At 41.5% G+C, this 27,256-nt stretch overlaps 1 protein-coding gene across 2 annotated transcripts in view; it reads left to right on the top strand.

The window, feature by feature from the left end:
* The window catches only part of Skic3 (SKI3 subunit of superkiller complex), a 95,833-nt gene that overhangs the window by 43,591 nt on the left and 24,986 nt on the right, over window positions 1-27,256 (top strand). For both annotated transcript variants that reach the window (XM_075976431.1, XM_075976430.1), the window contains exons 20-36: window positions 1,432-1,608; window positions 1,703-1,847; window positions 1,997-2,075; window positions 2,164-2,225; window positions 3,517-3,573; window positions 5,807-5,875; window positions 6,949-7,023; window positions 7,869-8,010; window positions 10,418-10,511; window positions 12,794-12,871; window positions 15,200-15,324; window positions 16,272-16,395; window positions 17,873-18,091; window positions 22,151-22,223; window positions 22,396-22,449; window positions 22,629-22,740; window positions 25,394-25,531. In XM_075976431.1, coding sequence (XP_075832546.1) covers window positions 1,432-1,608; window positions 1,703-1,847; window positions 1,997-2,075; window positions 2,164-2,225; window positions 3,517-3,573; window positions 5,807-5,875; window positions 6,949-7,023; window positions 7,869-8,010; window positions 10,418-10,511; window positions 12,794-12,871; window positions 15,200-15,324; window positions 16,272-16,395; window positions 17,873-18,091; window positions 22,151-22,223; window positions 22,396-22,449; window positions 22,629-22,740; window positions 25,394-25,531 — 1,823 coding nt within the window. The remainder of the gene's footprint in view (window positions 1-1,431; window positions 1,609-1,702; window positions 1,848-1,996; window positions 2,076-2,163; window positions 2,226-3,516; window positions 3,574-5,806; window positions 5,876-6,948; window positions 7,024-7,868; window positions 8,011-10,417; window positions 10,512-12,793; window positions 12,872-15,199; window positions 15,325-16,271; window positions 16,396-17,872; window positions 18,092-22,150; window positions 22,224-22,395; window positions 22,450-22,628; window positions 22,741-25,393; window positions 25,532-27,256) is intronic.

Below are 27,256 nucleotides of genomic sequence, written 5' to 3'. Positions count from 1 at the left end.
TCCTGCCTTCAGGTTCAGAGAGACATCTGCCATGTTTCAAAGAAATATGGAGAGGGATGGAGCAGGACGGTTGATGGCCTCTGGCCTCATATGCTCACACCCCCTCCCCGCACACACCCCAGTGGCAAAGGCAACAGCAAGTTTAGAGATTGTCTGTGGTGCATGCCTGTAATGCAGCCAGCCACGTGGGAAGCCAAGGCAAGAGGATTGCAAACTTCAAAGAATCTTAGTAACATCTCGGCAGCAGCTATATTACTGAGCTGAATTCCCAGCCCTGATAAAAAGAAGAAAAATTGAAAAGACATGAGTTTGGACAGTTAAGATTGCTACTGTTTTCTTTTTTCTCCTTACATGTGTCAATATTAAAAGTATCTTAGGAATAATGTCCTTCCTTTTGATTTTCACAGTGGTTGGGTTTTCAGTGGGGCCTGCAATAATTAGTGTTTCTGCCGTGCAGTAGGAAAGGCTATGAAGACGTCCTTACTGCTTGTCCGTCTGCCTGTGACATGGCAGTGTGGAGTCTTGGCCTAAAGTGAGCTGCTGCTCTGAGAAAGGCGGAGACGTGCCCTCTGATTCTTCTCATCCTAAGAGGAACTAGCCCTCCCCAAGTCCTCAGACCCTGTTTACCTTCCGAGTCGTTTCTCCAGGCGGCTCTTACTTGCTTTTCCAGGTAGATCTGTGGAGTTTCTTTCTTTTCTTTTTTTTTTTTGGTTTTTCAAGACAGGGTTTCTCTGTGGTTTTGGAGCCCGTCCTGGAACTAGCTCTTGTAAACCAGGCTGGTCTCGGACTCACAGAGATCCACCTGCCTCTGCCTCCCAAGTGCTGGGATTAAAGGCGTGCGCCACCACCGCCTGGCTTGTGGAGTTTCTTGTTTGGAATTTTTATTTATTTATTTTTGCCCTCAGTGAAAATCCTGTGCTCTATCAAATATAATTGGTATACACATAGTTGTTGCATTGTTTAGTCTTTTGAGGGGAAGTCCATGGATATAAACTTTCATAACAAAAAGTCACTGCCTTGATTATTGATTAACTAAACCAAAGGCACACCTAGAACCCTGGTATTAAAGCAAACTGAAACACCGGTAACAGACCTGCCCTAAACGAGTCCTCAAGTGTTTTCCATTTAGTTCCCGTCCTTTTTCATAATCATGGTGAAGATATCTGAAAAAAAATGAAAAATTTTCTGCCACATCAAATAATCAGTTTTTCCTGCTTCTCCTTTTTCCAGATCTTTTTCTTCTCCTAGTAAGGAGGTGATAGGATAGAGCTCTGTTAAATGGTTAGTGGCACATGCACAGAACCGGACTAAAGTCATTGCTGTCATCCAGGACTGCATAGAAAGTTCTTCTGTTCTAAGAATATGCAGTCCTAAGAGGCATGCAACTGAGCTTTGGGACATAATTTTGAAAGCCTTTGTGTTTCCTTGCAGGGCACTGCAACATCGAGCTGATGTGTCCTGCCTCTGGAAGCTCGCTGGGGATGCCTGCACCAGCCTGCATGCTGTTTCACCATCTAAAGTGCATGTTCATGTCCTAGGAGTCCTCCTCGGTCAGCAGGGAGGAAGAGAAGTACTACAGAAAGATGAGCTCCTGCATCTTGGAGGAAGGTGATTTACGGAGAACACCAGTCATTGCCTTAGAGTTAAATTAGAACAGTATATTCTAAAAGCATCCTTACCATTCGTTTTTATTGTTCTGCAGGTGTTATGGTCGTGCGTTAAAGTTGATGTCTACATCTAATACATGGTGTGATCTTGGAATTAATTATTACCGCCAAGCACAGCATCTAGCAGAGACAGGCAACAGCACGGATGGTCTTACAGAGCTCCTGGAGAAATCTGTGCATGTACAAGAAATTTCCTATGAAATTAAAAACACAGTGATTTTATGAAAGATGCTATTGATAAACATTTTGTTTTAACATTAAACCACATTTTATTTATTTATGCTGATACGGAAGAAATAAAAATTTAATCTACTTTAACTTCTTTTCAGTGTCTGAAAAAGGCTGTGAGACTGGACAGCAATAATCACTTATACTGGAATGCTCTTGGTGTGATTGCATGTCATCATGGTAAGAACTGACCAACACTTACTTTATTTTACAAGATACTTGTTTTCAGGCAGCAAAGTTTAGTTACTTTAAGTTGTGTATGTTTCAGGTATTGGAAATTATGCCCTTGCTCAGCACTGTTTTATCAAATCAATCCAGGCAGAACAAATTGTAAGTGTTCCCTGTGTCTACAAAAAGAACTGCAAAATTCAGTGTATTAATTTTCTTTTAAAATTAGTTCATCTAATTTGTGTGTGTGGAAGCATGAGTGAGTGTGGTGTGCATGTGCTATAGAGTGCCTTGTGGTCTCACTTCCACCGTGTTGAGGCAGGCTCTCTCTCACTTTAGAATGACCATATTTATTTATTGTATGTGCGTGTGTACGCACGTGTGAATGTGCATACGTGTATATGGTTGTCAGGATTACTTTGAGGAGTTTAGTTTATTCTTGGCCAATTTCATACATGTACATAATGTGTCTGGTCCTCTTCCCCCTCGCTCTGATCCCTTCATCTCCCCAGCAGTCCCCTCCCACTATGTTGTGATTTTTTTTTTTAATTGAACTACTGAGTTTAATTTGGATTGCCTACCTGAGAATAGCTATAGGGTTACCAGTAGCCACACCATTGAAGAAAAGGAACTCCCCATTCTCCATTAGCCTCTGAGCCTCACAGCTCCTGTGGCGGGTACCATGCCTGCTCGAGTTGATGAATGCAGCAGTGGACAGTGTTGTTGAGAAGGCCGAGCCCTCCTCCCATCCCGCAGCTCTTACGTTCTTTCTGTTGTGTCTTCTGAGGTCTCCTGAGCTCGGGTGGTATGATACAGATGTCCACTGAGCTCAGGTGGTATGATACAGATGTCCACTGAGCTCGGGGGGTATGATACAGATGTCCACTGAGCTCGGGGGGTATGATACAGATGTTCACTGAGCTCGGGGGGTATGATACAGATGTCCTCTGAGCTCGGGGGGTATGATACAGATGTCCTCTGAGCTCGGGGGGTATGATACAGATGTCCACTGAGCTCGGGGGGTATGATACAGATGTCCACTGAGCTCAGGGGGTATGATACAGATGTCCACTGAGCTCGGGGGGTATGATACAGATGTCCACTGAGCTCGGGGGGTATGATACAGATGTCCTCTGAGCTCGGGGGGTATGATACAGATTTCCACTGAGCTCGGGGGGTATGATACAGATGTCCTCTGAGCTCGGGGGGTATGATACAGATGTCCTCTGAGCTAGGGGGGTATGATACAGATGTCCTCTGAGCTCGGGGGGTATGATACAGATGTCCACTGAGCTCGGGGGGTATGATACAGATGTCCACTGAGCTCGGGGGGTATGATACAGATGTCCTCTGAGCTCGGGGGGTATGATACAGATGTCCACTGTTCATTAAGTGCTGCATACTGCAGAGAGAAGCTTTTCCCAATGAGGCCTATTTTCAATATATCTTTTAGAATGCTGCTGCCTGGACCAACTTAGGCGTGCTCTACCTCGCAACTGAAAACATTGAGGTATCGTTATCAGTTTCAGTATATTAAAAAGTATAAAAAATAGAAAATGTTCAATTTTGTGGAGAACTGTTTTATGTATTATCTATCCAGTATGTCAAATATGCCAGTTGATTGATGGCATTTGTTTTATTATGTTGAGTATTGAATACCTAAAATTTATTTTTTCTTCCATGCAACTACTGGTTTTATATCTGTGTATACTTTCTTCTCTGAGATAGCGAAGACTTCTGTGTAGCCCACACTAGGCTTGAGCTCACTCTGAAGTAGCCATCTTCTTACTTCAGGTTCCTTATGTAGTTTTTATAGATGAAAACAGTTCTCTTATTTGGCAAAATTATAAATATAAGAGAAGTTCTTTGAGTGCATTGTTTAGTCTTGATGAGTGAAGGTAAGAGAGATAATTAGTATATTTTTAACATCTTAAATTGAACTTTTGCTATTGTGATTTAGATAATGGCTTTAACAAATATTATTGCCTTTAAACATCCCAGTGGAATTCCTTTCAACTGAGCAGCCTGAACCTAGCACCTGGGATCCTGTTGCTGGGCCACATTTGGGAAGTCTCCACAAGTCTAGACAGAGGAGCCACATCTTCACTGTTTCTTGGTTTAGTCAGTGTGCTGGATCTTATTGTTTGACCAAAAACTTCTCTGTTTTTGAGAGTACATTAATTGCTCACTGCAAAAATGTTCAGCTTTGGATGATTGTAAATAGACTGAAAGAAATTCTTAGATTAGATCTGAAGGTCTGTGAGGTATTGTAGCTGCAGGTCAGGATAGTATACACGCTTAGTGTGCAAGGCCCAGGCTAAAGTGTACACACTTAGTGTGCAAGGCCCAGGCTAAAGTGTACACGCTTAGTGTGTAAGGCCCAGGCTAAAGTGTACACACTTAGTGTGCAAGGCCCAGGCTAAAGTGTACACGCTTAGTGTGCAAGGCCCAGGCTAAAGTGTACACGCTTAGTGTGTAAGGCCCAGGCTAAAGTGTACACACTTAGTGTGCAAGGCCCAGGCTAAAGTGTACACGCTTAGTGTGTAAGGCCCAGGCTAAAGTGTACACACTTAGTGTGCAAGGCCCAGGCTAAAGTGTACACGCTTAGTGTGCAAGGCCCAGGCTAAAGTGTACACGCTTAGTGTGTAAGGCCCAGGCTAAAGTGTACACACTTAGTGTGCAAGGCCCAGGCTAAAGTGTACACGCTTAGTGTGCAAGGCCCAGGCTAAAGTGTACACACTTAATGTGCAAGGCCCAGGCTAAAGGTGTAGATGGAGACTGGCTTGCTTTCCCGCTGCCCAGACCCAAATAATCACACAGAAACTATATGAATTACAACACTGTTTGGCCAATGGCTCAAGCATACTTCTAGTTAGTTCCTGTATCTTAAATTAAACCATTTCTATTAATCTGTGTATTGTCACTAGGCTGTGGCTTACCAGTGCTGGCATGTTACTCCTTTGGCAGCTACATGACTCTGCCTACTCTCTTTATATCTCTGTTTGGATTTCCTGCCTGGCTTTACTCTGCCTTGCCATAGGCCAAAGCACTTTTATTCATCAACCAATAAAAGCAAAACATATGCAGAAGGACTCCCACATCATAACATGTACACACTTAGACTGAGCATCAGGACTGCTGGGTCCAACAGTTGCTCAAGAGCTTTCTTCTTCCTAGTCTTTCCTTACACCACACGGATTATCCTGAAGCAGTGGAAAGCAGCATGGAGTAAGGTGCTTTTGCTGTTGTTTCTTTTAAAGCAGGGAGCATATGAGCTTATGGTTCAAGAGAGGTGTCTTTAATAGTTTGTGAATGATTCTTATAGAATTGTGTTTTTAACTTCTCTTTCTCCAGCAGCAGGTCCATAGTTCCAGCTGCATTGGTTGTGAGTTCTTATTCCTTCTAAAAAGGGGAATAGATTCAGACTTATTTAATCATTACTTTCACACGTAGTTAGCATTATTTAAAAGTTTTGCTGCAGCCTCTGTGATAGAAACCTATAGAATAATTTGCCGGGTGCCAGAGGTCTTAATCTGTAGGGAAATCTGTTGCACACAGCATTATTCTAAGACTGTAGCTAAAAGATTGTATCCAGGTATTATTAATTGTGGCCGAACAATGAAATTTTTAATTTATATATATTTATGATATGTTTGACTTCCCTTCTTTTACGCTTTTTAAACAGTTGAAGTCTATGAGATTGCTTGATGTGGTATTTTCTCGCTTTTTTTTTTTTTGCCTAGCAAGCTCATGAAGCTTTCAAAATGGCTCAGTCCCTTGATCCGTCTTATCTACTGTGCTGGATTGGACAAGTAAGATAACAGTTATTAATAAACATCAATATAAAGTAGCCTCATATTAATGATAATAATGATAACATTTCATGTATCATTTGAAAACTTACTGCATGCTGGTCATTGTGCTTAGGTCTTTGCAAGGAATATCTTAGTTAATTTGTTATCAATCCTTTGAGGTGTGACTATTGTTATACTCTTTTTAGAGATGTAGAAATTTAAGTTAAGACATCCTAAATATTTTGTCACCGCTGGTAGTGGTTAAACTTTGAATTCTATGAATCTGATTATTACTTTGCCTAGAACATAAACCTAGAACTCTCATTAAACTTCCATTTGCAAAGACAGTATGTATTTACAAAGATCATTTGGCTATTATTGTTTTGTAATTTTCTATAAAGTCTTTATATTGGGTTGTACACTTTTGAGTGTTTCTCTGTAACCATGTTTAGATTTTGTACTGCCAGATAGCATCGGGTTAATTGTTACTAGTCTGTGTCTGATACTGATTATTTTACTAGTCATATCACCTGAAAACTGAATGCCTTGGCTAGTTGAGAGTATCAATGAATTGCTAGGTGGTTCAGCAGCAAAAGGAGCATGTGTCAGAAAAGCATCAGTCACAGATTATGTCTCACTGTGCTTTGTGTCTCAGTGTAATTCAAGTTATCTGGTGGTGCAAGCAGAGATAGCCCAGCAACTTCCTGTCCTCTAGGTACAAGGGTGCATGGAAGCAGGGCATCCACTCTGTCCTCTGTGTCAGTTTTTAGACAGAGAGTACCAGCCTGCATTTCTGCCAGATGTCAGAATCTTATGACGAGACTGTTCAGCGTACTTTGTGTTGCTTTAGGTTAGGGAAAACTGTCATAGTTACCTCTATGTAAAATGTTTTCTGTTTTGAAAGTATTTTGTTCTTAAAAGTAATTATCTCAGGACACAACTCACAGACATAGTTTAAACTGGAATCACTGGAATTGAAACTTAACTTTGCTTTGAAGCATGGCTCGTAAATCTTCCCTTCTTCCAGAACTGTTTATTAACATTTTTATTTCTTTTAAATTAATTAAAACCTTTCAAAATCCTTTTAATAGGCTCTTATTGCAGAGACAGTTGGAAGTTATGACACCATGGATCTCTTCAGACACACTACAGAGCTCAGTATGCATGTAAGAATCTTAATGTTCTTGAGAATTCAATGGGAAAATATTATCCTTGCTAAGAAAATGTGTAGAGACTGGGAGTAGTGATGCTTGGGAGATAGAGGCAGGAGGATCAGGAATGTAAGTCAGCTAAAAAGCTCTTGCTTTTACTGTTATCTTAGAAGCAGATAAATTCTCTTTATATAGAACTTGTTTTCATCTTCAGTGTTCAAACTGATGAAAAATGACAATGAGATTACACATTTTATTTATGTATTTTTATGTGTATGGGTGTTTTGTCTGCATGTATGTCTGTGCACCAAGTATGTGCCTGGTGTCCATGGTGCCAGAAGGAGGCATTGGATCTCTTGGGACTGAAGTCACAGTCAGACAGATGTGAGCTATTATATCGGTGATGGGAATTGGGTCTGGGTCTTTTGGAAGAGCAGGCAGTGCTTTTAACTATTGAGCTGTCTGTCTCTCCAGTCTTCCCCATTGAGATTTAGTACATGTAATAAGAGTCTTGTGGAAGAGAGATTGAGACCACAAGAAAAAAATAGACATGAGGTGAAGAATAGTTTTAGTTGATAATCTGGACTCTGAAAAGACTTGAGTTCATTTGGTTTTACCTGTGGGAATGGTCTGAGAGGGGGAACAAGCCCATCTGGCAAGCCTTTTGTTTTCTACTCTTTGTTGTGTTTGACTCTACTCAAGGATTAGAGAAGTGATTTTAAATTGATCTCAACAGGTTTTATTGTTTTCGTTAAAGGCACTTAAAAAAGACTAGGTTGTGACACTTTTGTTATTGGAATATTTTATTTTTTTGTTTTAATGAAATACTTATTATTTTAAGTTTACTTTGTTTTTTCAAGACTGAAGGAGCCATAGGTTATGCATATTGGGTTTGTACAACATTACAAGACAAAAGCAACAGAGAAACGGAGCTCTACAGGTATAACATCCTCCAGATGAACGCTGTCCCTGCAGCACAGGGTGTTCTGTGTAAATACGTGGGTAAGATACCTGTTGCATGTGGCAAAATATCAGACTATTGAAATGTGTAAATACATTGTAAATACCTGTCGTATATGGTGCAATGTCAGACTCCTCAAACGACGGGATTTTGCTTAATTCACCCATCTCATTTAGGTATCAGTGTTCTTTCAGATGCTAATTTACCTTTCTGTTGCTACTTGGGAGGAGTGCAATGTTTAAATCAAAGTAATGACTCTGCAAGAGTGATTAAACTCACTTTATTACTTTCTGAGTCAAGATTTCCTTGCAATAATGGGAGTGTGTTAAAGGTTAATGGGTTTGAGTTGTTGCTGCAGCGATTCCTCTGTATACTTTCATTTCAGTTTGTGGTCCAGGTATTTTATTTCCGTTAAGTTGTGTTTTATTTTTGGGAAGAGAAGTCACAATTCCAAGGTTGTATAGTCAGGAGAATTAGATAAGATAAGGTATATGAGCTGCCAGACCCATCCCTGGTGACTTCAACCTCTCCTATTTACTCTTGATTATCTTGGAAGATATCCCCAAAATAATTTACATTTAGAAAACTGACAGAATAGTAAAGTTTATTGGCTTTCCCTGGTAATAATTTCTTGTCTTTTAAAATAAAACCACCACTGAGTCTTTATCTCTGCCTAGTAGTCAGTATTGAGTCCTTGGTATCCTGCGCACTTGTGAATTTTAGGTTTCTTACCTGTGGGGTTTGCTGGTATGAGAGGGACAGAGTCCAAGGCCGAGTTCTTGGCTGGGGTAGTCACTAAAGAAACCAGCAGCTGATTAACGTGAAGTAGAAATGGTTCAGCCCAAGTCAGTATTTGTCAGTTCTCGTGTATATTTAGTCTGAGCTGCTTGTGAAGGTGATGAGTTTATTGGCATCAGCTTTGTGGGCATTGTCGTCTATGGCCATATGCTGACGGAAGGACACTAAAATCCTAGATGAGGAAGTGTCTGCTCAGAAACGCTACTCATGAGTTTCCTTGCTTTATAAGTAACTTAGAGAATTTACATAAGCAGTAAATCTTTTAATAAAATGCAGATATCTAAAATGATGAACACATTGTTTTCTTATTTTTTTTAACAAATGTCATAACTTTTTTTTTTAATGGTGGAACCTTTTTCTTAGACTTCTTTAAATGCTGTGTGCTTGGCCAGAAGTGCTAACCCAGCAGAACAAGCGAGCACAGATACGAGGATGCAGACTCCTGCAGAGCGTTCATTGCTCTACCGCAGCAGTGACTGGAGCCAACGTTTTTGATGGCTCTGGAGACTGACTGTGACTCAGTTAGTCATATACCTTATACTTAGCCATGTTACACTCTGAGCTTAGGATCCCAGCCATCACACAAGATTCATAATTGTGGTGTATTTCTTAAACAACATAGGAAATTTAAAAGCCTGCTCTTTAATACTAGCTTTAAGTAGGTAAGGTATATTTTTCTTTGTCTAGTGTAGATATATAACGCACTTTCAACATAAAAATTGGAAAATTCTATCTTGAAAGTGCCCAGATCCATTTCTTTGCTCCTGGTGTGAAGTCCTGAATTATTTTTTTTAGAACATAGAGTTTTGCATAGAACCACCAATAGAAAATTGTTGCTAAATTAAATCACAAGAGATTTAATCATTAGCCAGAAAATTGTATGAAATTCTTTTAGAACTAATAAAAAGTTGCAACAACCTGAATTTTTTTTATAAATATTAGAACTAGTTTTTACCTAGTTACAATTTCAAATAGTTTTACTTAAAACAGTTTTTCGTTTCTTTATTTTAAACCAAACTTGAAAAAAATAAAATATATTAAGATAAAGCAAAAACCATCACATCAGGATTGGACAAGGCAACTCAACCGAAGGAAAAGAGCCCCAAGAGCAGGCACAAGAATCAGAAACCCAGTCATTCATGCACTTGGGAGTTCCATGAAAAATATTAAGCTAACAGCTCTGCTATATACCCAGAAGACCTGGTGCAGACCTGTAGGCCCTGTGCTTGCTGCTTCAGTCTCTGTGGTTCATATGAACCTTGCTTAGCTGATTCAGAGGGCCTTGTTCTCCTGGTGTCCTCCACCCCCTGTGGCTTTTACACTCTTTCTGCTTCTGCGGGGTCCCTGAGCTCTGAGAGGAGGGATTTGATAGAGTCATCCCATTTAGAAATGCATGTTCCAAAGACTTAAAGAAAACATGTTTAAACTGTAAGCTATAGCTAGAAACCACATCTACTTCTTTAATATTATTCAGTGATTTAGAAGAACTATCAAATTATCACTGGTATATTCAAGATAAATTAGGCCATTCTTAATAATCTCAGGAGGTAACCCCCTGCTTTGAGTTACTGAAACAAAAAGAATTTAATTATTATTTTGTTTACCTAGTCAGCATACACATACAAACTAGAGATATTTGTGAATTTCCAGAAAGGATTCAGAATTATGCTCCAGCTTTCACGATGTTGGGTTATTTAAACGAACATCTGCAGCTGAGAAGAGAAGCCGCAGAGGCGTACCAAAGGTGGGTTGTGCTTGGTGGACCTCACTCATGGCGGGGTCAGGATACTACAAAGTCTGCTCTTGGGACAGAAGAACTATGTGATTTTCACTCCATTACCTGTCCTCATGGTGAAAGGTGAAAAGATGACTTCCACATTTTCAGCCATAATTTGAGTTCCATTGATAGTGGGTGGAGAACAGAACAGGGCAGAAAATAAAACCTCATAGATTCTATTTTAGAAAAATCCATCCCCTATAATCAGACAAGAAACAACATGAATATTTGCTTGACTTACCTTATTATCTACTATATACTTATTCCTGTCAGTAAATGTTTGTTGGATGCTATGTGCCAAGCAATGTCCTTGGCATGAGAAGTTTATCAGGGAATTACAATAGACTGAGGCCCTGTTCTCATGGAACTCCTCAATGCAAGATACTCAATAACTGTTGCTAAGAAAGAGTGAGAGTAGAAGATGCATTTCAGACAGAGTGAGAGCAAGTACTCACACAGAAGTAGTTTGCCATATTTAACAAACAAAATCCCAGTGCACTGGAGTGGAGTCATATCCTGGGGACTGGTAGGAAATGAGAGCAGCTAGCTTTTTCTCTATACCCTAATGAGTAGGAGAACAACTGTTGATCTCCTGAGTAACTACTAAAAGAATGGTTTTAAGAGCTGATATCTAACTTTAAGGCACACCACGCCTTCAAATGTGACTATTTAGAAGATGTCTGGTCAGGTGTAAAGAAGGGTCCCAAATACTTAATTGTGGATTGCCATGTACTTCAAAGGAGTAACCACTAGATGGTACTAGAGCTTACATAGTGGAGTTATTTTTCCAGGTGATGGAGGAGGGGTTATTAAAAAACCAGTTTTCTTCTTAGATTGTCAATAAACTTAGATAAATAAAATGTAGAATATAAAAGTTAACCAAGATAACCTAAGGTGTTCGCTACCTCAGGCTTAAAGTGACCAGCCACAACCACAAAAAGATATGTCCTGACCACAGCAGCTGCCCTGTATGTTCTGATTTGCTTCTTGAAACATAAATAGTACATAAATTTAAGCAGAAGTATTATTTTTAATTTCTGTAAAATTTTTACCTTTTTATTGATTTTTTTGTGGATTTCACATCGTACACCCCAATCACACTCAACTCCCAGTCCCTTTGCATCTGCCCTTGTAACAGTTTCTACAAAAATAAATAAATAAATAAATAAATAAAGACAACAAACAAAACAAAAAATTTCACTGTGGAAGCTGTAGTGTGTCCCAGCGTGTCAAGCAGATAGTCTTTTCTTGCAAATGTTCTTCAAGGCCTCTGGCTTCTGCTGCGCTATCACTACCGGAACCTCTCTGGGCCTCACTCCTTGTAGATATCCTGTTGGTGCCTTCCTGCAGCATTGGGTCTGCAGGACCGGTCCCTTCAATGTTCCAACAGTTTATAGATGGGGTGGATGTTGGGGTGGGGCAGCTCACAGCCCTGGTTCTGGGCCCAAGTGATACCTGGGTTGGTCAGCCTGCCAGCTCTCCCTCTTCCTCAGCACTGGACGAGCTCTCCAGCACTGCCCAGGTTAGCTCACCCAATGTCCCAGTCAGCAAGTGGCAGAGTCGGTTTTGCTCTCACGCCCGTCAGGACACCTCGGTAGCACATTTATGCTTCCTGAGCTAATTATTTTTTGTCCAACATCTAGTAGATAAAAAGTCTTTCCTAGATATTTCACCTGGCAGATATCTTTAAAGAGAAAAGAAAGAAACCATTAAAAAGAGCTCTTAGCTTTTAGGACGTTTCCCTCCCTGCCTATAGAGAACACAGTGGGAGAAGAAAATGTTGACTTAGTTCTTGGTAGATGTATTCTGAGTCTAGAGGGACTGCTCATCTTCTCCCTGAACACATCGTCTTTTAGTATTCCCGAGTAGACAGCCCAGAGCACACGAAAGCATTGAATTTTCTGTCTTCCTGCATAAATATTTTCAAGAGTGTCAAAATACAACATTGATTTGGCCATTGCCTATGTTCAGATTATAAATTTTAGAATTTTTACAATCTAGATACAATAATAAATGGTTTTACTAATGAAAAAATAAGATTATTTTTATTGACAACTTAAAAATTAAATATATCTAAGTGCCTTTGTGCTATCAAGTTACTGGAACATGAATAAGTTGCATGGCCAGCATTGGCTGATTAGTAGAACTGAAAGAAAAGACTATAAATCCCTGGATTTGCCCGAGGAGGACTGAGTAAAACAAAATATTGCACATAGAGCATTTCAAAACCTTGTCCTGTTTTTTTAAAGGGCGGCTGCGCTGTTACATCCCACAGAAGACCAAGACACTTACACTGTTACAGTGAGAAACTGGGGCAGATTGCTATGGTAAGGCTGTTGTCATTAATTCTGTGACTCTGTAGACTGGTGTCTAGAGCCGTGGGGTAGACCCAAGGGCCAGAATGTGTTAACATTTCTATACCCTTAAAATCTAGCCTGAGTGGGCCTGGTGAAGAGTGAAATTAGAACCGCTGGTTTACGGGCTAGATATAGAGGTTTGGGAGAGAGGTTGTAGTTTTCTCTACTAGAATCCTAATTAACTAGCTGGGGAGTTGGATTTATTCTGATTAGTGATGGAATGTTGTGGTCTAGGAGCTTCTTTGAAACATATTAAAAACTTTAGTACAGTGAAGAACGAACTTCCCTTCTAGTCTCTATGTCTTCTGACCAGAAAGATAGGCAGACTAGTTGTTGTGGAGGGTGGAAGCAAAGCCAGAGTACAGATACATACGACGAACGGTTTTGACTCACACAGTGATTCCTTAGGTTGCCCTAAAATTGAATGGTTAGTTTAAATATTTAACTGCAGCTTGGTATTATACGGTCGGTCTCTACATCTTTAGGGACCTACACATGAGGCATGAGGTAGCCAGTTCTTCTTCCCTGTTATTGCTGTAATTCAATCAAGTCCATTGATGGGGAAATATTACTACTCTGATCGCCTGTTAGCTCTTTTAAACTTACACTTGTAGTTGTTTCTGTTGAAGCAGAGAATACCTAGAGTAAAAGGTACTGCAGCATGTCTTCTTAGGTTTGACATTTCATATAGAGTAAATACTTTTGAAGAAAATTTTACTTTTTATAGAAAATTGGCCATCTGTTTTCTTTTTAAAAAAGAGATTTATTTATTTTTATTTCAAGTGTATGTGAGCATATCTGTCTGTATGTATGTGCAATATGTATGTGCCTGATGTCCACAGTTGCCAGAAAGGGTGTTGCGCTCCTGCACCTGACTCAGTGCATAGTACCGAGTCACCTAATATAGTAGGCACAGGCTTGTGTCCTCTGTAAGAGCAGTATATACTTTAACCACTGAGCCCCCCACCTCCAGCCCCTTTTCTGTTTTTATTAGGCAGTATCTTGAACACAGAGGTATATGGTAAATAATAGACTATAGTGTGTAGTATAGTTGTGAAGTCACAACTCACAAATCACACACTACAGTCCTTTCACTTTGCTTCATCTCTGCATGGCAAGGAGACATCCACAACACTAAAGCCCCTACTCCTTTCTCTGCGTTTTTCTTCTACACATTACTGAAGAAATAAATATGTGCATATTTACAATCTGTTTGCATCAAAGGCTAGTCTTTCAAAATTAAAGCTTAATTTCATATTTTTCATCTTTATAAAACTAGTATTAGAGGCAAAAGTTGTTTGTGATTTTAACTTACAGCTTCAGAGATTAAAATTCTTTTTAAAAACATATTTCATTAACATTTATAAAAACTTTTTGAATTACAGTGATAAATACCACAAACAAGAATCTCAGAAATATTTATTTAGATAACAATTGGGGCTAGATAGATGGCCCAGCATCTATGAGTGCTTGCTGCTTTACCAGAAGTCCTGGGTTTGGTTCTCAGCACCCGTGGTAGGCAGCTCTCAACCAGTGTAATTCTAGCTCTCAAGAATCTGATCTTCTTTCTGACCTCCACTGGCACCCACATACATGTGACATAGACTCAGCCAGACACGCATATGCATAAATTAAAGACGTCTTTAGGTGATGGCAACTGAGATCATATGACTTCATTGTAAGATAAGCAGCTGTTTTGCTATTAGGACCCTCATGTTGCTTTTCTTACTACATATGGAAGCATAGAATAGTAAAATTTTCTCTGTGGACTTTTATTGTGCCTATGTGCCATCCAAAGAACTTCTGCAATTGTAAATAGTTTACAGAAAGTTTTTGCTCTTGGCTAAATATTTTATCACTTAATGGAAATTATAGAGCCATATTCTTAGGATAATATTTAATTTAACTAACATAGGAAGCTTAAAAAATTAGAATTTTTTCATAAAAGCCAGCCTAAAATTATTCTGATAACTTGGGATTAAGTAAATTTTGTTAAAAAAACAATAAATTTAAGGATATTTTGAGTTTAGCAGAGCTAGTCATTTTCACATATAATTTAAGAGAAAAAAAATAACTAAAAAGCGTGAAGCTAAGTCATTCTGGTGTACTCTACTTATGGTGTGCCTTCTGTTTCAAATCTTTTCAACAACTTGAGAACTAATATATTTTATTTGCTAAATTACTATAAAAGGGACATTAGGTAAGTCATTAAAAGTAGTTGAGTGAATATGTCTGTATACGTTCACAAAATCAAGATTAATATTTTTATCTTAAAAGTAAGTTGTGCTCACTTCTTAGCTCCATTGGTGAATATGACAGAGCTGTGCAAGCCTTTGAGTCGACGCCCCTTGAGGAACTAGAGGACATCATAGGGTTTGCATTGGCCTTGTTTATGAAGGGACGGTATAAGGAGAGCAACAAAGGTAAGTACCACTGCTTGAGACTTTGCAGAAAAATAAAGTATTGGGATTGTGATGGGATTGCAATACTTTACTAATTAGTTGAAAATTAAAAAATGTGATATGTCCGAATGCATGTATGCCAGTTCAAAATTGTGTGGCTGATGTCCTTGGAGGCCAGAAGAGGGCATTGGATCCCCTGGAACTTGAGTTACATAGTTGTGAGCTGCTGAGTGAGTGCTGGGGATTGAACCTGGATCCTCTGGAAGGACAGCCACTTCCCAGCCTTGGGATTGCAGAATTTACTAAAATATGAGTGGGAGTCGGGAGCTGTAATAGGTATTATTTATGTGTCATCTCTTTAGTGTGCTGTGATGATGAGTACTCCTTATGAACAATTTGAACTGAACATCCATTGTCCATTTGAGGAGGCTAAGGCACAGGCTTAGTGGTGGGTATGTAGCTTAACATTTGAAAGCAGTTAATTACTATTCTATATGCTCAAATGAAAACTTGATAAATGACTTCTACGACTTTTGTTAGTAGTAGATTTTTATTTCTCCGAAAGTTTTAACTGGGGCCATTCTGCTATGTGTGAGTTCCACTACTGTGTGTGCAGTGCACTTAACGTTATCTGCTTGGTGAAGGGGATGGTCTGCACTGGGAATGTGATTCTACATCGGTGTTTCCAAGTCTCCTTTCCTACTTAAGGTGACTCGGACCTCACGGTGTATTCTGTAGGCAGAAGATGGGGTTGTCCCTCACCATCATAAAAACACCCTCAGGGTCATCTTGAAATAGCAAAGCCATGGTCAGGTTTATTCTGTCTGCTTGAAAAGAAGAGAACAAGGACAGTAGAATTTTGTTTAGATCTTCTTTGAAAAGTGGGATTAGGAAGGGGAAAGTGGCCCATTTTGTTAATTCGAATTTCTTTTGTATTTTGCTTGATGTTCCCTTCCTCTATATACTAGCCTATGAGAGAGCCTTGACCGTTGTGAAATCAGAGCAAGACAAAGCTCATGTCTTGACAGCCATGGCAATAATAGAATACAAACAAGGACAAATGGATGCAGCCAAGTCATTGCTTTTCAAATGGTATGTACAGCTGCTTTACCACCTGGACAGCAGGTCCTTATGTGTGAGAAGAGATTTGAACAAGGAACTTTTAAGTGAACGGAAGGAATTGGAGCGACTTTGTTTGAAATTGACAGTCATGGGTGGAGTTGAGTACCATTGCTTAGCTCATTGCTTTGTGTCTGTCTAATACTGCTCATTTGTTTTCGAGAATAAGTGGCCATGTGGACCACAAACAATGAAAGGAATTGTAAACTGACTTGGTGTTTGGTTGTTCGCATTCTCAGAGAGCTCTTCCTCCTCCCTTCCTTCCTGCTCAAGTTAACCTGAGAACAAGTTTATTTAAAGCCCATCTTTAAAGATACCTGTAGAACTTATATACTTCTAGTTTCAGAACAAGTTAAAATGAGAGCTTGTGATCATGTGTAGTTCTTGGTAACTTCTTAAGGCCTGTTTGTTTTGTTTTAAAAGTTGGCTGTAATTCCTCCAGGAACAGTAGATGATTAATCCAGGCTATTGCCAGTAAGGTTTATTGGTGTTTTGAATGGTGTAGATCTTCATAGGACAGACAGCCCCTTCCCATGGGAAGCTTATTCTCCCATCATTGCTTATTAATAGCAGAATCACTCATTTACTGTGACAAGCAAAACATTGCCTTGATATCTTCCTCCTCAGCCTCAGAGTCATGAACTTGTGTTGCAGTGGAAATCTCTTCCCTGGCTCTGTGCTTGGTTGTTTGATGAGCCGTGATGAGAAGAGACTCTTGGCTCCCACAGACACTAAGTGGAGTAGTTCTGACCCTGTAAGCAGTGCAGGAAAATGATAGGACCCTTCTGAAAATGCAGCCACCACAGCCCTCTGACATTGCTGGAAAGGCCAGAGAACCTTTGCTGTGGCCAGTCCTCCTGGCCCTAGCTCTCCTTTCTTCCTGGACTAAAGCATGCTAGGTCAGCTTCTGTGTTGAGGAGACCAGGGCCTTACTCACTCCCCAGCCAGCCAGCTTTCGGGGCACTCTCCCTGGTACTTCTAGCCTTTGCTTGGCTCTGCCATGGCTGGTGCTGCAGTGCTCCCTGGCAACGCTGTCCCACCACGAAGCAGCTGCCTCTGCCTTGGTTCAGGTGCTGGTGCTTCTCATCTGCCGTCTTCTGCTTCCCATTAACAAAGTAGAATTTGACTTCAACTAAACATTTCACTAAAATTGTTCTCATTGGTTACTGAAAACTGAGACCCAAAGGGACCAGTTTCTGTTTGTTTCTAAGATTTAGACATGATGACATGGAATGAGATTAGTCAATTTGTGCTGTGAAAGGCTGATACTATTTTGCTCCAGTCAGGTAGTTATTATCTTTGAATGTAAAAAAAATATATATATTAAGCACAAAGTTGGCTTATTTTGATAAATATTTAAGTAAATAGCTTTTTGTATTAAATAAAAACTCTTACTAGATAGTAGACCACTGTACTAATGGCTAGCAGACTTCTAAATATATATTTATAGCTCTATTTTAAAGGAACCAACCATCGAAAGCCTGCAAGCCCTGTGTGCCCTAGGGTTGGCAATGCAGGATGCCACACTGTCGAAAGCAGCTCTTAATGAGTTACTGAAGCATGTCAGAAACAAGCAAGATTACCACAGGTGCCTTCTCACGGCGGCAGTGTGTGCACTGCAGGGCCGCAGCGTGGCTGTGCAAAGACAAGCCGCTAAGGCTGTCCACAGGTGAGCCCTGAGTTGGGGGACGGATTATATCTGATGTGATTATGTTCAGCTTTTGTGCTTTATTGTGGATATAAAATGAAATACGCATCTCTATTTGGAAATTGTATGTCATTTATTTTGGTGAGTTGATAAATTTTTCCTTTATATTGGTGAAGCTCCACTTATTTTGACACAAAGGTCTGTAATTCCTTCATTTGTAATATGGTCAGCTCATTATCTGATATGTATCAATACAGACCATGTGGATGGATTTAGGAATTCTTAGTCACTTTAAGATTTGGAAATTCTATGGTGATTGAAAGTTTTGCTGGGTATAGCAGTCTGGACTGGCATCCATGGTCTCTCAAAAGAACAGTACTCAACTTCATATGGAAAAGGAAAAATCTAGGATAGCCAAAACAGTCCTGTATAATAAAAGAACTTCTGGAGGCATCACAATCCCTGACTTCAAACTCTACTACAGAGCTACAGTACTGAACAGCCTGGTATTGGCATAAAAACTGACAGGAGGACCAATGGAACCGAACTGAAGACCCGGATATTAATCCATACACCTTTGAACACCTGATTTTTGACAAAGAAGCAAAAAAAAAAAAATGGAAAAAAGAAAGCATATTCAACAAATGGTGCTGGCATAACTGGATATCAGCATGTAGAAGAATGAAAATACATCCATACCTATCACCATGCACGAAACTCAGGTCCAAATGAATCAAAGACTCAACATAAAGCCAGCCACACTGAACCTCATAGAAGAGAATGTGGAAAGTACACTTGAACACATTGGCACAGGAGAACACTTCCTAAATATAATCCCAGTAGCACAGACACTGAGAGAAACAATAAATGGGACCTCCTGAAACTGAGAAGCTTCTGTAAAGCAAAGTTTATAGTCAACAAGACAAAATGAAGGCCTACAGAATGGGAAAAGATCTTCACCAACCCCACGTCAGACAGAGGTCTGATCTCCAAAATATACAAAGAACTCAAGAAATTGGTTATCAAAAGAACAAATAATCCAATAAAAAAAATGGAGTACAGACCTAAAAAGAGAACTCTCAACAGAGGAATCTAAAATGGCTGAAAGATACTTAAGGAAATGTTCAACATCCTTAGTTATCAGAGAAATGCAAATCAAAACAACCCTGAGATTCCATCTTACACCTGTAAGAATGGCCAAGATCAAAAACACTGATGACAACTTATACTGGAGAGGTTGTGGGGTAAAGGGAACACTTTTGCATTGCTGGTGGGAGTGCAAGCTGATACAGCCCCTTTGGATATCAGTATGGTGATTTCTTAGAAAAATTAGGAAACAACCCTCCTCAAGACCCAGTAATACCACTTATGGGTGTATATCCAAAGATGCTTAATCATGCCACAAGGACATGTGCTCAACTATGTTCATAGCTGCATTGTTTGTCATAGCCAGAACCTGGAAACAACCTAAATACCTCTCAACTGAAGAATGGATAAGTAAAATGTGGTACATTTACATAATGGAGTACTACACAGCAGAAAAAAATAATGACATCTTGAATTTTTGCAGGCAGGTGGATGGATCTAGAAAACATCATTTTGAGTGAGGTAACCATGACGCAGAAAGACAATTATCATAAGTACTCACTCATAAGTGGTTTTTAGATATAAAGCAAAGAAAACCAGCCTACACATCACAATCCCAAAGAACCTAGATAACAAAGAGGACCCTAGTAGAGACATACATAGATATAATCTACATGGGAAGTAGAAAAAGACAAGATCTCCTGAGTAAATTGGGAGCATGGGGACCATGGGAAAGTGTTGAAGGGGAGGGGAAAAGCTAGGAGGGGGAGCAGAGAAGAATATAGAGATCAATAAAATCAATAAAAAAAACAAAAACAAACCAAAAAAGATTTGGAAATTAAGTTATTATTTAACAGAGGCAGACAGCTAGCCCTACATACAGAAGTACTGTCTCAGAGAGAAAGTTATAACAGCAGCTCTGTTTTCATTTGTTGTGGCTTTGACTTCTGTCTTCATTTATTTATTCTTGTTAATAACCTTTGTTGTTTTAAATTAAAATATTTGCTGTACTTGTCATGGTTAAAGTAACCACCATTTTTTTAATGCAGTATCTGGTACCTTGTATTTTATTAATCAAAACTAATTATGGATCATATGGCTGTACCCAACGTTCTTTAAGCATATTGAGTCAGGACTAGTAGACATTCAAATCAGTGTAGTGTTCTTTCTCGTCATAGGAGAGAAAAAGAACATTGTAGTCCCATTTATTTCTCTTTTTTATTTTTCTAATTTAACTTTTTATCGATTCTTTCTGGATTTCTCCTGCATCTCCATCCCACTTATCTCCTTGTCCCTTTGTATCTACCCTCTGACCTTGCAACCTTTCTCAGCCCCCAAGATAAAACAAAATAAAATTTAAAAAAGAAAAGAAAAGTGGTTGCACAAGTTTGCGTTCCCACCAGCAATGGATGAGGGTACCCCTTTCTCCACAACCTCTCCAACAAAGGCTATCATTGGTGTTTTTTATTTTAGCCATTCTGACAGGTGTAAGATGGTATCTTAAAGTTGTCTTGATTTGCATTTCCCTGATTGCTAAGGAAGTTGAGCATGACCTTAAGTGTCTTTTGGCCATTTGAAGTTCTTCTGTTGAGAATTCTCTGTTCAGCTCAGTGCCCCATTTTATAATTGGGTTGATTAGCCTTTTACGGTCTAGTTTCTTGAGATCTTTATATATTTTGGAGATCAGACCTTTGTCAGTTGCGGGGTTGGTGAAGATCTTCTCCCAGTTAGTGGGTTGCCTTTGTGTCTTAGCGACAGTGTCCTTTGCTTTACAGAAGCTTCTCAGTCTCAGGAGGTCCCATTTATTCAATGAGAAGCTAAATAAGGAGAACCCAAAGAAAAACATATAGGCATCCTCCTGAATATTAACCTTCAGCAGGCGATGAAAGGAGACAGAGACAGAGACCCACATTGGAGCACAGGACTGAAATCTCAAGGTCCAAATCAGGAGCAGAAGGAGAGAGAGCACGAGCAAGGAACTCAGGACTGCGAGGGGTGCACCCACACACTGAGACAATGGGGATGTTCTACTGGGAACTCACCAAGACCAGCTGGCCTGGGTCTAGAAAAGCCTGGGATAAAACCGGACTCTCTGAACATAGCGGACAATGAGGACTACTGAGAACTCAAGAACAATGGCAATGGGTTTCTGATCCTACTGCACGTACTGGCTTTGTGGGAGCCTAGGCAGTTTGGATGCTCAACTTACTAGACCTGGATGGAGGTGGAGGTTCCTTGGACTTCCCACAGGACAGGGAACCCTGATTGCTTTTCAGGCTGGGGCGGGGGGGGGGGACTTAACTGGGGGAGGGGGAGGGAAATGGGAGGAGGTGGCGGGGAAGAGACAGAAATCTTTAATAAATAAATAAATTAAAAAAAATCTCACTGTGGAAGCTGTAGTGTAACACAGCGAGTCACACACTATCTCTTTAGTTCATACATTTTTTACTTGCAAGTGTTGATTGCAGTGAGTGATCGGTCTGATTCTAGGCCTCTGACTTGTGCTATATCCTTGGTACTTGGGCCCTCAATGGGCTCCTCCTGGATACTCTGTTGTTTCCCTGTATCATGGAGATCCTGCATCTTTGAATGTGTGGATCAGACCCCTTCACGTGCTCCAGCAGATCATAGATGAGGTGGCTATTGGGGTGAGTCAACCCACAGCCCTGGTTCTGGGCCTGGGTGGTTTCTGGATTGGTCAGCCCACTAGCTCTCCCTCATTATCACCATCCTCTCCAGCACTGCCCCAGCCAGCTCATCCAATGACATAAGCAGCAAAGGGCTGGCCGATTCTCTTGCTCTCATGCTCCTGGGGCGAGCTCAGCCACACCTACACCTACTGTGTTGCCCACACCACCAGAGGCAGATGGGGGCAAGGCCAGTTCTCTCGGATCTCTCATGCTTGTGTTCCTGGGATGACTCGCCCGTGTGCCGGTCATCCGGGTCAGCAGTAACTCCTGTCTTTAAGTCTAACCTTTTCTTTGTTTTCTCTAGTAACCCAGCTGACCCGGCTCTTTGGTCTTTGCTGTCTCGAGTTGTTGCTCAGTACACTCAACGGAATGCAAAGGTGAGTAATGTCTAAAATTCTGCCAAGTAAAGTACCCTGTGTGTTAAATACATATATGCATGTGTGTATTTATGCAAGTGGATATATTTACGTTTATACTCACACACACATACACACACACACACACACACACACGACAGTGTGTTTGTCTGACTATCGTCTTTTGTTGTAGGGAGGTGCTGTAGCTGGACTCGTGGCTCATATTCTGGATTCAAATCATGGAAAGGTTAGTTCTTGCTCTCATAAAAAAGACATATTTAACTTGTTAAACAGTATTAATGAGTCAGAATAGTAGCCTCATTATTTTGTAGTTTAAGTCCTATTAAATACAGGCCCTTAGGTCAGTCTTGAAAAGCGGGAACTGTGAAGACAGTTGATGACACACCTCCTTGTCTTCCTCTATAGAAGGCGTTATTGTATACTGCGTTAAACCAGTTGGCCATGGGAAGCAGTTCAGCAGAAGACGGAAAAAATGTTGCTCTAAAGACCATTCAGAAGGCAGCTTTCCTTTCTCCAGGTGAATCCATTTCATTTCATTAATCTAGCTGTCATCAGTTTCGCATTTGTGGGTTAAAAGAACAAGGTTTGTATTTTCATGATATAAGAAATTCTAAGAATGTATTTTAAAGTTTTGCATATTACTTGGTTATCTAAATTTGATTATTGATAATTAAAATATTTCAGTTGTTTGAACAGATCGATGAGAATATTTTCTTAGAGATACTTCATTATCTGTTACCAAAAATCTGAAATGACTTAACTACTTTCAAGCTGATTCCAGTTCCCATCAGTCTGGTTTTGTGTGTCTATCTAACCCTATTAAATTACATAGTAAATTATTTTCATGTGTGGTTAGCTCTGGAAGACAGGGGTGTCACTTTCCTGGTTTCTATGACAAAAGAACTTAAGAAGGAGGTTTATTTTGGGTGGTGATTTGAGAGTTCAGACAGTCTGACACGGTGGTGGGACAGGCAGGTCAGCACACTGCATTTAAGTCAGGAAGTAGAGGGAGATGCAAGTTCCTGCTCATCCTGCACTGTCACTTCGGCTGGATGGGCACTGCCACATTTCACGGTCGACTTGTCTGGAAACACCCTCATAGACACACCCATTTCCATGATGACTCTAAATTTTACCAAGTTAATGAGATTGACTCACAGATATGGTAACTGCTAGAAATGTATAGCCTCGCCTCAGGTAGCGGTTGTTAATTCTAGCAGGCTGTGTCATATTGATGCTGTTGACTTTGTAGGTGGTGAGGGGTTGCACATCACCACCCCAGTGTGTTTCCAACGTCACTACTGGAAGTGTTAGAGGGCGAGAAGGTCATGCAAAGTCTGGCAGTTCTGTCTTAAATATGAGCGATGGTATCAAACAGTTTTCATTCCCAGGAGGACATAATCATAGATGCAGCATCCACATGGCGTCGTAGGATGTCTTTCATGCTTCCTTGTTAGAACATAATTTCATTTGTTGAGTGTTTCCTTCAATTCAAACACCAAAAACAAAGTTCACGTGTTTCTCCTCAAACTAAGCCTTTCACATAGGAATAGAGTAATAGAAAAATATGGGTGTGCTGGAGACTTGTTCTTCATGTCTAGTGAGAGGGACTGAAATTACACAGCACTTTAGGAACTGAGCCGCACGGGGACAGCCGTGGGACAGGAACTGAGCCACACAGGGACAGCCGTGGGACAGGAACTGAGCCACACGGGGACAGCCGTGGGACAGGAACTGAGCCACACAGGGACAGCCGTGGGACAGGAACTGAGCCACACAGGGACAGCCGTGGGACAGGAACTGAGCCACACAGGGACAGCCGTGGGACAGGAACTGAGCCGCACGGGGACAGCCGTGGGACAGGAGCTGAGCCACACGGGGACAGCCGTGGAACAGGAGCTGACCCACACGGGGACAGCCGTGGGACAGGAGCTGAGCAACACGGGGACAGCCGAGGGACAGGAGCTGAGCAACACGGGGATAGTCGTGGGACAGGAGCTGAGCAACACGGGGACAGCCGAGGGACAGGAGCTGAGCCACACGGGGACAGCGTGGGACAGGAACTGAGCCGCACGGGGACAGCCGTGGAACAGGAGCTGAGCCACACCGGGACAGCGTGGGACAGGAGCTGAGCAACACGGGGACAGCCGTGGGACAGGAGCTGAGCCACACAGGGACAGTCGTGGGACAGGAGCTGAGCAACACGGGGACAGTCGTGGGACAGGAACTGAGCCGCACGGGGACAGCCGTGGAACAGGAGCTGAGCCACACCGGGACAGCGTGGGACAGGAGCTGAGCCACACAGGGACAGCGTGGGACAGGAACTGAACCACACAGGGACAGCCATGGGACAGGAGCTGAGCAACACGGGGACAGCGTGGGACAGGAGCTGAGCCACACAGGGACAGCCGTGGGACAGGAGCTGAGCCACACAGGGACAGCCGTGGGACAGGAGCTGAGCCACACAGGGACAGCGTGGGACAGGAACTGAACCACACAGGGACAGCCATGGGACAGGAGCTGAGCAACACGGGGACAGCGTGGGACAGGAACTGAGCCACACAGGGACAGCCGTGGGACAGGAGCTGAGCCACACAGGGACAGCGTGGGACAGGAGCTGAGCCACACAGGGACAGCCGTGGGACAGGAGCTGAGCCACACAGGGACAGCTGTGGGACAGGAGCTGAGCCACACAGGGACAGTCGTGGGACAGGAGCTGAGCAACACGGGGACAGCCGTGGGACAGGAACTGAGCCACACGGGGATAGTCGTGGAACAGGAGCTGAGCCACATGGGGACAGCTATGGGACAGGAACTGAACCACACGGGGACAGCTGTGGGACAGGAACTGAGCCACACGGGGACAGCCGTGGAACAGGAACTGAACCACATGGGGATAGTCGTGGAACAGGAACTGAGCCACACAGGGACAGCCGTGGGACAGGAACTTAATAGATTATCCTTCTATGTGATGTTCAGAAATTTTGCAGGTCTTGAAGGTTAAATATACCAGTTTATTTGGGGGAAGCAAGTTAGCGTTCCTTTAAGAGATTGTGGTTTTATTCTTAAGATATTATTAATTTTTATTGGGAGAGACATACTTTTATTTCTGGTAGTTTTACAGCATCATGTTGGTATGAACAAGCCTTAAAGCTATATTTCTTGTTTAGATGACCCTGCTGTCTGGGCTGGACTGATGGCAGCCTGCCATGCTGATGACAAACTGGCCCAGCTGGCCGTGGTCAGCAACACTCAGCCAAAGAGGGCCAATTTGCACTTGGCACAGCTGTCTGCTGTTTCTATCGCACGTAAGTTTTATTTTTACTAATTTACATTTTTAAATTATTTTTTAAATTGTATGTAAAATATTTTGATCATATTCTTTTTCCTTTGCCAAGTCCTCCCAGATCTTCTCTACCTACCCACCCAACTTTACGTTCTTTCTCTCTCAAAAAAAAAAAATAGGAAAAGAAAACAAAAAACCAAAATGACAGAAACACCAAGGCATAAGAACAAAAAAAAGGAAAAACAAATTAAAAAACATGGAGTCCATTTTCTCTTGGTCAGCCACTGCTGAGCATGAGACCAGTCCTGGAGTGTGGTTGATATACCCAATCTCACTGTCCTAGAGAAACTGCTCTCCTGGCAGGTGTCAACTGCAGTTAGCTTGTTGGTTGGGGTGGAACTTTGTGCCCCCTTTCCCTTATCTCTGCTGTGAGTTTGTCTGACTTGAGTTTGTGTAGGTCCTATAAATGCTGTCACAGTCTCTGTGGGTTCATATTTCCGCCAGTCCTGTTGTATCTGAAGACACTTTTCCTTGGTACCATCTACTACCTCTGGCTCTTAGAATCCTTTTATGTCCCCCTCTACAATGATCCCTGAGCTTTGAGGGTAGGGCTTTGGTAAGGACATCTCTTTAAAAGCTGAGTGTTCCAAGTTCTCTTACTGTCTGCACACTGTCCAGTTGTAGATCGCTGTGTTAAGAACTATCCACTGCAAGAAAAAAAACCTCTGATGAGGTTGAAGGATGCACTGATTTATGGGGATAGTGATAAGTCTTTTGGGAATTGCTTTATTGAATTGTGCATTTAGCAGTAAATAAAGTAAGTAGGTTTTCCCTAGGACTCATTAGAACTTAGTCTTAGGTTCTTGGCTTCATTAACAGGGACAGGTGTGAGTTCCACTTCATGGAGTGGACCTTAAATCTATTTATTAAAAGATGTTTAGTAACCCCATAACATTTATGCCACTGTTGCACCAGTGTATCCTGTAGACAGGCTGCTGTTGTAGGTCCCAGGGTCTGTAGCTGGGTGAGGTTCACAGATTCCAGCACTGTGAATGCTAGCCAGAAGAGGCAAAGCTTCCGGCTGGAAACAGTCTATTTCCCCTGTGTGATAACGCAGGGAGTGGTGTGTTCAGCAACAGGGCTTTGCTGCTGTGTTGTGGGGGTGACCGACAGCGCTGGCACTCTGGAATGGTGGAGGGCTTGTGTGGGATCCCTTCCTGGCACTGGGGGTTTTATTTGGTAGCACTTGATGTCTCATTGGGGCATTCTTTTCCCCATTATATGATAACCCCATTTAAGTTCCTTCTACACTAGGAATCTTCTAGAATAGCAGGTTTCCATATGGCTCATCAAAAGACCTTTAGTGTTAGTTATCCCCCCCCCCCCACTCCCTCCTTTCTCTGCCTTCGCATACTCCTTTCTGAAGTAGAATAGGTAGAAAATAGGTGCTGACTCAGTGATTTACTGATTGCATTGCCTGTTTGCCAAGCATGACTTAAATTGCTAACTTGAGCATAATGACCTGGGGAAGCGGCTGAAGCAGTGGGTTATTGCCCTTGATAACCTGCTGGCTCTGGGCTTCTGCAGAATCTTGCTTCATCGCCCCCTCACCTGTGGTTTAGAGGATAAGCTGAGGCTAAACTGGATGCAGGATTGAGGCCTTTCAGAAGCTGTCTTGGCTTTGGTCCACTAGTGACCTCTCCTCTCTTTTACTGTCAGTGGTATGAGAGTGCTTAGTCCAGAGATC

The sequence above is a fragment of the Microtus pennsylvanicus genome, chromosome 6, assembly GCF_037038515.1.
Source record: "Microtus pennsylvanicus isolate mMicPen1 chromosome 6, mMicPen1.hap1, whole genome shotgun sequence".
NCBI lineage: Eukaryota > Metazoa > Chordata > Mammalia > Rodentia > Cricetidae > Microtus > Microtus pennsylvanicus.
This window is presented reverse-complemented; position numbering and strand designations above follow the sequence as displayed.